Genomic DNA, 14,117 nt, shown 5'->3' with positions numbered 1-14,117 from the left:
AAAAGGGCTGGGGCTATAGCTCAGTTGGCATAGCACTTGCCTAGCTTATGTGAGGCACTGGGTTTGATTTTAGCACCACATAAAAATAAACAAAATAAAGGCATGCTGCCCATCTACGACTACAAAAAAGAATTTTTAAATGCAAAACAGGAAATCAATGCTGTGCTGTGAGTCAGACTAAGACCACCTTCCCTGGGGACTACTCGCCTGTTGCTGTATCCCCTCACTGGACTCAGTGGCCTGTCCACCCCACACAGCTCATGCCTCTGTGCTTTCCTCACACTGCAGCCTTTGCCAAGAACACTGATAAGACTGGAAAGGGGGCTGAGGGGATGGCTCAGCTGGTAGAGTGCTTGCCTCGCAATCACAAGGCCCTGAGTTCAATCCCCAGTACCGCAAAAAAAAAAAAAAAAAAGACTGGAAAGGCCCATCCAGCCTTCAGGACACACCTCAAATGGTCCTCTCGCATAGACGCTGAGTTCCAGAGAATTTGTCTGGTCATTACCCTCCCGCAGTGTGTTTTGAAGTCTTGTAGTATTTTGAACACATGCGCAGGCCCATCACTCTGCTATCAATTCTGGGTCTGCTTCCCCACCTGGGACGTGAGTTCACAGGGTACAGACAATTACTATTTACCCATCTATTTTCAGCATCAGCAATTCCTGCCATGGTGTAAAGGTTAGAATCAGTCTTCAGCAATGACAGGGAATCTGTTCCCAGTGCCCTGAACCAACTCAGAAGATCGGGTTAAACACCGTGATGCCTGAGCCAGCAGCTCTTCTGAGCCACGTGCACACTCTGAACAGTTCCAACTTCACCGCAATGAAAAGAGCCTGCCTGTGGATGAGGACACTGATGCTGTGGCCCGAATGTGTCTCCTGAAGTCCAGGACGGAAACCTGACCCCAGTGAAAGAGCGCTGAGGTGCAGCCTGACAAGAAGGGACCGCACGGTGAGGGTGGGCCGTGGGGATCGATGCCACTGTCCAGGAAGTGCCTCAGGTACTACAATAACAGGGGGAGCCAGTCCCTTTCTCTCTTCCCACTCCAAGAATAGGGCATGGAAGCCCATGCTTGCTTTGGTAACTACTATTCCTTCCTAAGGATTGTGATCGAGAGCTACACACATTTGAAACAGCTTTAGGATGGCCAAATGAAAGACCCAGTACCAACAGGTAAGCATTTCCAGAGTTCTGTAGGTAAAGCTGACTAAGGTGTGCGCGTGAGAAGACGCACGTGACACAATGGGCATGGCCACTCACCTGTCGGATCGACATGGTGCACAGGATGTACAGGAAGATAAAGGAGCAGTCTGTGGTGTCATCTCCCAGCAGGTTCCGATGAGACAGCCCTTGGAGGTAAGAAAGAGGGGTGAAGGGGAGCTTCGCCACTACTCTACCATCAAATCTGGGAAGGAAAACAAAGAATTGTTATTTCTGGAAGACTGACAAGTTTCTTACTTTCAGAGAAGACTTTGAGACAGAAATAGAACTTTACGTCTCTTGACCTCTGAAAAACAAAGAAAGTTATGTGCTAAAAAGACAGGAGCCTGAAGTATGGCAATATAAAAAAGGGCCTAAAGGAAACTCACACATCTCCTGCATCAGTGGTTCTTAATCTTCTGATGTATAGACCCTTTTCATACTGACAAACCACGGAGGACTCTAAAAAGCTTTTGTCTGGGAAGGTCACAGCAATAAACATACAGCAAATGAGAAACAAAGAAATGCTCGCTGGGCACAGTGGCACATGCCTGTAATCCCAGCAACTCAGGTGGCTGAGGCAGGAGGGCCCCAAGTTCAGGCCAGCCTGGGCAACTTTGCAAGCCTGCGTCTCAATATAAGAATTAAAAGGGCTGGAATATCGCTCAGTGGAGGAGTGTTTGCTGAGCATGTACAAGGCCCTGGGTTTCAGCCCAAGAAGTACTAAAAAACAGAAAAAAAAAAAAAAAGAAAAAGAAAAACACTTGGTATTTAGAATGTTTCCATGGGGAAAAAGGAAGTAATCCATCTTTTTCTTTGGTGGGGAAAAACAACAAAAACCCTAAATATTAAATCAAGTACTGAAAGACTTGTACGATGTACTCCAAAGAACAGACACTAGACTGGCATCCTGCAGGGTCCAACTGCCCACCTGCACTGCACTCCCAGCTCCTCCGTGCGGACTGAACTGCAAGGCTTGACCTAGACCTTACTCGCATTTGACAAGAGCATGCAAAGATTTGCCCCAAATAATCACTGTTATTCTTTTCTATTAACCTCAGAAAACCAAAACAAAAGTAATAGTGTTTCCAGGAGGAGAGTCTCATTTCCTCACAAGAAGCATGCAGTAACAACACCCGACTTTGCGAGTGTGAGGTGACCAGTACACTGCTCTGGTGTGCCACTCTGTCTGACCCTGCAGAGGTGGACTGCTAAGGAGGTGACATACAGAAGACGTCAGTTCCTTTTATCGCTAACGTGCACACCCAACACATTCAACTTCTGTGGGCACTTTATTCTTTGTTATATTCAACCTGAAACTGTGACTAAAATGTCTTGTGTCATTGGAGCTATTCAACCATGTGAAGCTGAACATCTTTTGAAAATCAATTCTAAGAATTCTTACTTTTAATGAATTGATTTTTCTAGGGGACTAGATGCCTACTGAAGAAATTGGTGTGTAGCCTAATAAAGGAGAGCCAGGGTGAGAAGCAAGAAGGTATAGACAAGTAGAACATGTCCATCCCCACTCTAAACTGGAGGAAGGTCCTCTACAGGGAGATACATTTTGGCTTAGTAAAAGGATTAACTTCCAAACCCTAAAAAATACTCAATAAAAGTATGAGCTATCTCAGAGAATATCAAGCTCCTTGTTGAAAAAGGAAACCTGACTGAAGGATTTCTGTATTGGGGAGAAGGTATGTATTAAATGATCTTTAAGATCTCCTCAACTACAAAATTCTATGTCAGCTTTATAGAAATGACTCAGGAAGAGAAATCAAACAAATAAAAAGCCACACCCAGTGCCTTCTTGGGACAACCTTAAGGCTATCAACAAATTTTAAGACTACAGAGGGATAGTAAAGAGATTACATATTCTAATGCACAATAAAGAGGTAAGTGAAAGTTAAAAATCAGAGAAATCATATTAAGTTTAAATGACTTGTTCAATATAATAAAAATGCATACTTTAAATTTCATAGCCTTGTTTATAAAAATGGAGACAGTCTTTTAACTTCCAGGTGCTGATAATCTTAAGAAACAAAAAACTATATTTTTCTAATAATGCACAGTACAAAAAGATCAGAACAAAAACATGAAAACAGCATTAATGTACAGTTAAATACTGACATTATATAAACCTTCACTGATATTAAAAGATAAAACAAGAAAATAAAAGGCTACTATTTGCCAGGGTTCTGAGTAAGAAAGTTAACAAAAACAAAACAGTGTAATTAAGAACAAAGAAGCTGGGCATGGCGGCACACGCCCATAATCCCAGCAGCTCGGGAGGCTGAGGCAGGAGGATCACGAGTTCAAAGTTAGTCTCAGCAACTTAGTAAGGCCCTAAGTAACTCGGTGAGACCCCATCTCTAAATAAAATATAAAAAGGAGTGGGGTATGTGTCTCAGTGGTTAAGAGTCCTGGGTTCAATCCCTGGTACCCCAAAAACAAAACAAAACAAAAAACAATAACCTTTCTGCCCACCAATAGTAGTCTTTTATAAGAGGCCTGATTATAACAAAGTTTTCATATCATTTTCCTACTAAAGATAAGCCTATTTGATTTCTTTGACTCCTACAGTTTGGAAAACCTGTGCCACAAAATGGAAAGCATCTAACACTTTATCAAGTACAATTAACAACAAAAATAATTAGACATTTGGTCTAAGGCCTAATACCTTAATCATCAAAATATTTGCTGAGTATTCATTATACAATTAAGTCTGTTAAGAATAATGCATGAGGTCAGGCATGGTGGTATATGCCTATAATCCCAGCAATTCAGGAGGCTGAGGCAGGTAGAGCACAGGGTAGAAACCAGCCTGGCAACTGAGTCTCAAAATAAAAAGGGCTGGGAATGTAGCACAGTGGTAGAGCACCCCTGGGCTCAATCCCCAGTACTTGAAAAAAATAAATAAAAAAGACAAACTTAATCCCTAATCAAAATTGAGATAACCAGTTGGGCACAGTGGAAGCAGCCTGTAATTTCAGCAACTGAGGAGACCAAAGAGGGAGGATCCCAAGTTTAAGGTCAGCCTAGGCAACTTGGCATGATCCTATCTCACAAAATAAAAAGGGCTAGGGATGTCGCTCAGTGGTAGAGCACTCCTGGGTTAAAACTCCAGAAAAACAACCAAAAAAAAGAGTATGATTGTTTTAAGAAATGGTCTTGAATACAGTTTATATTAAAATGTTTTCCTTTAAAACATCTGAGCTAGGCACAGTAGAGCATGTCTATAATCCCAGCAGCTCAAGAGGCTTAGGCAGGAGCAGCACAAGTTCAAGTCCAGCCTCAGCGACCGAAGAGATGCTAAGCAACCTAGTGAGATCTGTCTCAAGAAAAAAATAAAAAGGGTTGAGGATATGGCTCAGTGGTTAAGCATCCCTGGGTTCAATCCCTGGTACCAGTAAAGAAAGAAAGAAACAAAGTACCAAAACATCTGGATTACGTTTGAGTAGGTATAAAATAGCCTAACTTTGATTTATTTGTCAAAACTTAGTTGTTCAGGACTGGGAGTATAGCTCAGTGGTACAGCAATTGCCTAGCACATGTAAGGTCCTGGGTTCAATCCTCAGCACTGCATAAAAATAAATAAAGGTATGAGTCCACCTATGACTAAAAAACAAAACAAAACAAAACAAAACTTAGTTGTTCAAATGTCCTGAATAATCCATTCTTTCCCACCTTTTCATATATTAAAATTTTCAGGGCTGGGGAGATAGCTCAGTCAGTAGAGTGCTTGCCTTGCAAGCAAGAGGCCCTGGGTTCAATCCCCAGTACCGCAAAAAAAATAAAAATTAAAAAATTAAAAAATTAAATTTTCAGCAGGGTGCAGTAATGTGTGCCTGTAATCCCAGCGATTTGGGATTCTGAGCCAGGAGGATCCCAAGTTCAAGGCCAGCCTCAGCAACTTAGCAAGGCCCTAAGCAACTTAGCTAGACCCTGTTATTTAATCTTCTGAAGGTCCCTTTCAGCTCTAAAGGTATATAATTCTAATAATTAGTGTGAATTTTATGTTAAAACCATTCTCTAAATTCTATGCCTGGATACAAAACAACCATTTCCTTCTTTCTCACTACTCAGACATATTTGTAACAACCCATTAATATATTCATTTGTTCATCTGTCTTTTCTTTCCATGAAATTTTGATTCTGAGGGCAGGGGTCTCATCTCACATTCTGATACCCTGCATAGTGCCTGCCACAGGGTATACACCTAACAGGCAGGATGAGAAGGATATGCTTGGGAAGGAGGCAAGAGACACATAAAGAGAAAAGAAGTGAGGGAAGAAAAATAAGAAAGAGAAGGAAAAGAGAGAATAAGGAAGATTCCAATGCATGGGGTATGGTTCAGGTGTGGTTTGAAAAGAGCTGGGCACAGTGGCGCATACCTGTGACCCCACTGCTTAGAAAGCTGAGGAAGGATGATTTCAAGGTAAAGGCCCACTTGGGCAACTCAGGGAGACCCCATTTTGAAATAAAATTGTTAAAAAAAAAAAAAGGCTGGGGATGTAAGCTCAGAGATAGAACACTCCTGAATTGAAATCCCCTGTTCCACCAAGGAAGAAGAAAAAGCAAAAACAAAACAAACAAACAAACAAAAAAAAAAAAGAAGAAGAAGAAGAAAGAGAGAGAAAAAAAAAGGTCATAGGTGACCACCATCTCATCATCTTCAGATATTTTCCTAACTTGTGTCAAAGGCAGTTCAACAACGACTCAGGTCTGCTCTGTGTTAGTTTAGACAACAGTAACTGACCTCATGATTAAACAGATTATAGTTGTTAAGATTCCATTTTAAGAGTCAAAACATCTTCATATGACTATGACTACCTTCAGTCTACAGTAGCATACGAATACTCAATTTAAAAACAGAAGGAACCTACTTGAGGCTTTTAGAGACCACAAAACGCCCAAGTTTTCACCTTGTAAATAAAACATCCTCAATGTGAAGAGGGTGAAAAGCTATTGTGTAATTGTATTCTATCAAAATTAAATTCTCTTGATTCCAATCTTGCTTTGAAGTTAAATTAGAAAATGTTCTTCTTAGGAAATAAACAGTGAAGTAGTTATGGGTTAAGGAACAAGAAGTCTGTAGCATACTCTCCAATGATGAAAAGAAACACTCTGTAAGAGTACACATGTGATATGGAGACAGAGAGAAAACAAACGTGGCAAAATACTTATATAACTATGAACCAGGGAACAGCTGTATTGTTCTTGTGACTTATAAGCATGAAATTATATCAGAATCAAATATTACCAAGAAGTCTATGCCCATACATATAAACATAAAAGTTATTAGGCAAAAGGATACTCACATGGAATTGAACATTCCCATTAGGGCAGTAAAACAAAAGCCAATTGCAAACATGGATTTCATTCGAACCTATAAAGAAACCAACAAATTGTAATTTCATGCTGAAGAAAAACACCACTAAAGCATACCGCAAGTTTTGGTTTCACGTCATTTTTAAAAAGCTCTCCACAGCAAAGCTATCTGCTAGCTAACCCGCTTTCTACCCACTGCTCCTCGTTCCTTTGTAACCCTGCCCAGTACTGGGGTGGCCATGAGACCCAATTCTGGCCCCTGAGCAATCTAAGTACTCATGCTGAATGGGGACTTGTAAGCAAACTTGCCAGGCATCCCTTTGTAGACTTCTGCCCACTCTCCTTGCCTGGAATGAAGACCATGAATGTCCCAAGGCAAAGCAGCCTTCAAACCATCAATGGACCTTTGGCTGAGGACCTGAGTGTTTGAAGGTAGTGCTGAGCCTAACACTACCAACCTCCAGACTTCTTAGCAAAAAAAAAGAAAAGAAAAAAAGAAACCATTATCTGTTTTAGGCCCCTGTTAGGTATTGCTATTTGCAACCAAATTCTTTCTTTATGGCCCTCCACCACTGCCCACAATACTGGGAATTGAACCCAGGACCTCACACATCCTAGAGGCAAGTACTGTACCACTGAGCTACACCCCCAACCCTTTCTATTTTTTATTTTGATACAGGGTCTCACTAAGTTGCCAAAAGTCAACCTTAAACTTGTGATCCTCCTGCCTCAGACTCTAGAGTAGCCAAGTGTTGGTATGCACCAACCCACCCTGCAAGATATTGGCTTTGTGTATCTCATCTCCGTAGTTTTCAAATTTGCTGTGATGAATATGTAATAACTGTGTCAACAGGTAAAGAAAGCTACTTCTTAAAATATTCACTTTTAACTTAAAGAATTTCTAGAAGATAAGTAAGTACAGTAAAGGTCTCTCAGTAAGAGAAAACTGGTACAGTTCAGATGTTCTAAGGCTAAATATACAAAAATTAAGCAGAAAAGTTAGGTTACATAATCAACCTATCCATGCTCTAGGACAACACCCTTGAACAAAATCTACTGTCTAGAAATACTGAGTAAATGGGTAAAGAAATTACTTCTTTACACTTTGTGGTATGTCTCACACTCGGAACAAAAGGGCTCTTAAAAAACAAAATAATAACTAGGCATGGTGGCACACACCTATAAACCCAGCAACCAGGGAGGCAGAGGCAGAAGGATCACAAGTTTGAGAGCAGTCTCGGGAAATGAGTAAGAACCTAACCAACTTAGTGACCCAGTCTCAAAATAAAAAATAAAAAGGGCTGGGGATGTGGCTCAGTGGTAAAGTGCCTCTGGGTTCCATCCACAGTACCAAAAAACAAAAACAAAATAATAAAAGCCATCGCTAATCCGACATTAAAAGCCATTCCATCCGACAGTGGAATTACAAAGTCACCAAAAACCAAAGATTCAGCAACAACATATGGAAGAAAAAGAAAATAAACTAATTCCTTTCAAAATATGAGGAAAAAAAAAAAAAAATGAGCAAGAAAAGTGTGAAGGGAACAAATTACAACCCCCAAGACAGCCTTTAAGAGCTACCTATATCTGTAAAATGAAGTTTAAGAACAGCAGCATATTCTCATTTCCATGTGGCCCAGGAACAACCAGATTACCATCCATGGTTTCCCAGGTGATCCATTTCTGAAAAGTCAGTGCAAAGCCACAGATGCACATCAGTCTGCTGCTGGAAAGCGCGACATGGCTTACCATGCAGCTGCACTTAGGACCCTTACCATCGACAGATCTCTGTTGTTATTCTTCAGTTTCTCTTCTTGCCTCTCTGAAAAGAATCAATGTAATGGTTAATAAATACAGTGCTGAGCACAAAACAGCAGTTACATAAGTTGTCACTGGTGATTTTGAAAGCAGTTCCCTTCAGTGTCACTGCTGCTGTCAGGAGAACAAAATTTTTCCATTTTAATAAATAAACATTTGGAGGATTGAAATGGAGCAAACTTATGAATATGTCAAAATTATAATGTAAGAATAATTACTAATAAAAATCTTTTAAATAAATATAATATTTAATGAAAAAAAATTACCCCTGGTAATCAATGTACCAACTCTGTATATTAAGATACACCCAGCGGGAACTGCCAATCAGTTACTTCACAAGTGCAATGTAAGCACTATACTTAGGGGTTTCAAATGTTAACTCATCTCTCACATTTCCCCCCTTTCTAAATTTCTTTTATAAAACAGTGTATGTTCTATGTGGGCACAGTGGTGCATGCCTGTAATCCCAGTGACTCATGAGGTTAAGGCAGGAGGATCACAAGTTCAAGATCAGCCTCAGCAACCTGGTGAGGCTTTAAGGAACTTACCAATACCCTGTCTCAAAATAAAAATAAAAGGGGCTGAGGATGTACCTCAGTGGCTAAGTACCCCTGGGTTCAATTTCCAGTACCAAAAAATAAATAAAAGTGTATGTTCTAAAAATTACAAACCAGTTGCTAAAATTAATTTAGAATTCTGGTTCTTTCATATTATATGATAATCTAAGTCTAAAAATAAGCAGTCTTATAGTTAAGTCATTAACAAAGCCAGGAAATCTGGCCTGTATATGAAGCAACTGTTGTATATGTAGAAACTACTAAAGAATCCAAACTACTGAAGAAACCTCAACTGTACACTAATGCCCTATTTAATGTATCCCATCAATATAAAGTACTAATTCCCAACACAGACATTTCACTTGTGACTTACAGCTGACTGCATATGAGATTACCTAAATACTATACAATATTCACTCCAGTGAATTCATTTTTTACTTGAGTCTACATCCCAGATAATAGAACAAAAGGATCATATACAAAAAGGAAAAGATGGCAAAAAAAATCCCTCAGTTAAAAAAGGGCAAAAGCAACCTCCTACAAAGGCATGTCTTTGATCTCCTGTCTTTGGATATGTAAGACTTCTCCGGCAGAAAAGAAACGGGGATTTGGAGAAGTCTGGGGCCAGGTTGCTACTCATGGGCTCAGATCAATCACCTCACACAGAGGGAAAAAAAGGGGGGGTTGGCAAAAGCAGCTGGGCGCAATGGTTCACGCCTGTTCAGCTCAGGAGACTAAAGGAGGAGGATTGTGAGTTCAAAGCCAGCCTCAGTAATAACAAGGTGCTACACAACTCAACCAGACCCTGTCTCTAAATGAAGACAGAATGAAAGTACAATAAACTGAAAATATATACTTATGAGGGAGATACTACACATGCAAAATTTTATCTGAAATAATCTGTTGGTAGGAAATGCTAACATGTCTCAAAAAGCATAGAACAAAATTTTAAGAGTATTACAGAACATTAAGTTGTAAAAACAAAGAATTTAATGTTAAAAATCCTATATAACATCAGTCTTCAGAAATCCACAAAACGTTCACTAAGGAAAAACAAATATGATCTAATGGAATGTTCCCCGCAGGGCAAAAGTTTCAGGCACTCCACCAGTTATAACAATACTCTTATGAATGTCCCCAGAGTCACAGTTAGCTTTATATACCTCTCCTTCCCGGAGTAACCCCAAACTGATGACTCCTTTACAAGGCTAATAGGAAAATGCCTGAATCCATTCCGTTGTACCTATTCTCTAAGCTCAGTTAACACATCTCAGATGCTCACATACTCTCTCCCCATCAATACCCACCTTCTCTCTCTTTTTTTTTTTTTTTTGTGGAGCTGGGGATTGAACCCAGGGCCTTATGCTTGCAAGGCAAGCACTCTACCAACTGAGCTATCTCCCCAGCCCCCCACCCTCTCTTTTAAGCTCTTAACTCTTGAAAAATTATTAAGCACCTTCTCTCTCCTCCACTATCAAACCTAATTATCATGCAAACATTTGTTCTAACTTCTTGTTCTCATTATTAAAACATAAGACTCAATGAGGAGGAGAGAACAGCTCATTCGATTAGACAAAGAGCAATGAAGGGAAGGGACGGAAGAATGGGAATAGGAAGAAGTAGAACGAATCGGACATGACCTTCCTATGTTCACCTAAGAATACACGACCAGCAAACTCCACATCACGTTCAAGCACAAGAATGAGACCCTAGAGTAAGCAATGCTCCGCGTATGTATAATATGTCCAAATACACTCTACTGTCATGTCTATCTGAAAAGAACAAAAAAAAATTTTAAAAGACTCAAGTTCATAGGGATATTCTGCTAGACATAATGAGAAGCAAAACTTCTAAGTCCTTAAAAATTATTTAAAAGTCTGTTTTATTAGAGTTTAACCTCGTTTGGAAAGGGGCAGCGTTGGGGATCAAATCAGGGCCTTAAAGCTCTCATTTATGAGTAAGTCTACTTATTTTTAAGACTTCGTTATTTAAACTATTTTTTTGTCTGTCTTTTTGGTACTAGGGATTTACTGCAGGGATACTCTACCACTGAGCTTCACCACACCCCTTTTAATTTTTAATTTTACTGTTTTTGAGGCTGGCTTTGAACTTGCAATCCTCCTGCCTCAGCCTCTCAAGCAACTGGGATTACGGGCACTGCCACTGACCCAGGCTTAAATGATTTTATAAATGTTATTTCATACCCAATTGTGTTTTTAATTGCCAGTATTACAAAACAACTACTATTTCTAAAAGTAAATAGTCTTTATTCACGTTACAGGTTAAATACACTGATGAAGACTATCATGTCAATAAGGACCATATAATACGTGGTTTACATGAGAACAGTCCAAGTTCTAAAAGCTACATGTTTAAAGATCTTCATTTAAAGATGAAGAAACTATTTCCACGGAGGAATAACTTGAAGGAAAGTCACATTAGGAAGTAACTACTAAGTACAACTTACTTTGAAAAGACGTTAAACTGTTTCTTAGCAGGAATTGGACATCTGAGAATAATGATTCATGTCATTATGAGAATAGTTTTGCAGCTAATCATTCTACTTGAAATGGGGAACTACTTGTTGATTAATTCTCTATGGCTCTGATTTAACTTAGCTGCTAGTTAATATCAGTTAACTAACATAAATTCTCTAAAAAAGTTGTTTTGTCCAATAAGTAAGGAAGTTATGTTCTTAAGCTCATGTCATTTGCATTCTGGTGGGTTGCTTAAAGAACCACAGCTGGTGGACCTTGCTCCCAAGTCAAAAAGACAACTCAGCACTGGAAGCCCAAGGCATCCAAGATGGCTGCACTTCCCATTGCTTTCAGCTATAGGGTGAAATAAATATGCTCCCAAACCTTCTGTGTCTCCCTTTGAAGATCTAGAATTTTAAGATGCTGGTTGCTGGAGATAAACAGTATATGTCATTTAGTGTTCACTTGTTCCACGTGAATTATTATGTACCTATGTGACCCAGAAAGAACCTCAGTATTTAATACAGGGGACAATTATTTTCCAAAGGAAAAACTATTCCTTTTGGGAAGAATTCTATGCACCTTTTACCAGTGAACTTTTGGAACAAAATCTCTATGAAATGTCAGGAAATTTCAAGGACAAATGAATCTGGAAATATGCAGAAGGCACATTTATATTCTAGAGTTATTGTTTTAATCCAAAATGATAGACAAAAGATTAGCCAGGCATAGTGGTGCATGCCTGCAATCCAAGTGAGGATCACAATCACAAGTTCAAAGCCAGCCTCAGCAATTTAGCAAGGCCCTAAGGAACTTAGCGAGAACTTGCCTCAAAATAAAAAAATAAAAAGGTCTGAGGATGAGGCTCAGAAGTTAAGACCCCTGGGGTTCATCCCTAGTACCCCCAAAAGAGCAAAGATTAAAATCCCCAAATTTTACATTTCTTGTATTCACTGGAATACACTAGTAGCAGTGACAGCACTCATCCTGACCACAAAGTGGAACCAACTTCAGTCAATTAAAATAGCATAAAGACAGGTCTACAAAGAATAAGTAAAGTCAGGGCTCAAAATACGTTCAAGTTCAGAAGCATCTTCCCAAATTTCCATGCCACTAAGGAAAAAACGCATACCCTACTCAGTCAAGCTTCAGACTGACTGCCCTCCCCTTCTCAGACCCTTCTAAAGACAAGTCTCTAGCTATAGCTAGTGCTGAAAAGTCAGTCATGTGAAAATCCATAACCCATGCTGCTTAATTCTAGGTATCAACTTGACTGACTAAGGGATACAGGTAGCCAGCAAAGGTTCATATCTGGAGCTATCTGTGAAGGTCTCCCAGAGAAGACTGTTATCTGAATCAGTGTACCAAGTAAGGAAGACACACCCCCGCCTAAAGCAGGCGGAGACCATCCATGTGGGCTGAGGGCCAAGACAGAACACAGAGGTAGAGGAAAGGCAAACTCCTCTCCTTTCTGGAGCGGCCACCCACTTTCCCTGCCCTTGGATGATACGACCCCAGGTGCTCTGGCCTTTGGACTAGGTCTTGCAGCAGTGGCCCCTTGGGTTCTCGGACTTTGGCCTCAGATCAAGAGTCAGCCTGCAGATGACCTACTATGAGACCTGCCAGGGTTTATGATCATGTGACTCAATTCTTCCAAAAAATTCCATCTCAAATATCTGTATGGATATATATCCAACTGGTTCTTTCTGGAGAACCCTAACGCACAGCCCCTGTCCTGCAATCACCCAAGAGGCAGTCACTCTATAAGCTCTCCTAGAAAATGGCATAAAATGATCAGCTGAGCCAGTTAAATACTTCAAGACATTTAAATCAGAAAACCTTGGGAGAAAGTCCTGTGGGAGCAGAAAAAAGTACTGACTTTCAAATTTTCACTTGCTTAAATTTATATATGTATGTGTGTGTGTAAAATCTATTTACATATATGTATGTGTACGCACACACAAATAAATACACACATCCCTTTTTTTTAAAGATAGTTTTTGAGGGAAGGAGAGATATAACAGTGATGCAACAAAAGAAAGGAATTCTCAGTAAGAATGAAGTGAACAGCAGTAATTTCACTATTTCTGAGAATCAAAGTGTCATGGGTAAAGCTCTTTGATAATCATATTTTGGGTGTGTGGGGACAGGGCACTGGGCTTGAACCGCCCAGGGGTGCTCTACCACTGAGCTACATTCCCAGCCATTTTAATTTTATTTATTTTATTGTTTCAGTGCTAAGGATAAAATCCAGGATCTTGCAAACATCAGCAACTTTATTATATTTTCATCTAAAAATTTATTTTTCCCAAGCCTTAAATTTTATTTAGATTAATACTTCACCTATTTTCTTTTTTTGTTGTCGACCAGCTGACTCTGTTATGGTTTCCTTCTTCTTTTCCACTGTGAACACCAGAGAAACACAGTAAAAATTAATTATACAAAAAAATTATGTATTATACTTAAAAAAAAAAAAAAGCAGACTTTCTCATGGCTTAATCAATGAAAGAAGCTTATAAGAAAGTCAGACTTTGATCATGGTCATGATTAAGTTAACCAGCCTATTCCCAAATCTGCTGACAATGAATGTAGACACAACATTCTAAGAATACAACAATAGTAGCTGGCTGGGGTTGTAGTTTAGTGATAGAACACTTGTCTCACATACTTGAGGCCCTGTGTTCAATACCCAAAATTGCTACTAATAATAGTAGCAATTAAAATTAATAATAAT

General features: G+C 39.6%; 1 protein-coding gene across 1 annotated transcript in view; it reads right to left on the bottom strand.

Annotated features, from left to right (window-relative positions):
* TMCO1 (transmembrane and coiled-coil domains 1) overlaps positions 1-14,117 on the bottom strand; it is a 34,789-nt gene that overhangs the window by 18,074 nt on the left and 2,598 nt on the right. The window contains exons 3-6 of the mRNA XM_079107958.1: positions 13,727-13,786; positions 8,307-8,353; positions 6,522-6,589; positions 1,261-1,405 (exon numbers count right to left, since the gene is read on the bottom strand). Coding sequence (XP_078964084.1) covers positions 1,261-1,405; positions 6,522-6,589; positions 8,307-8,353; positions 13,727-13,786 — 320 coding nt within the window. The remainder of the gene's footprint in view (positions 1-1,260; positions 1,406-6,521; positions 6,590-8,306; positions 8,354-13,726; positions 13,787-14,117) is intronic.

The sequence above is a fragment of the Sciurus vulgaris genome, assembly GCF_902686455.1.
Source record: "Sciurus vulgaris genome assembly, chromosome: 12".
In the NCBI taxonomy this organism is placed as follows: domain Eukaryota; kingdom Metazoa; phylum Chordata; class Mammalia; order Rodentia; family Sciuridae; genus Sciurus; species Sciurus vulgaris.
This window is presented reverse-complemented; position numbering and strand designations above follow the sequence as displayed.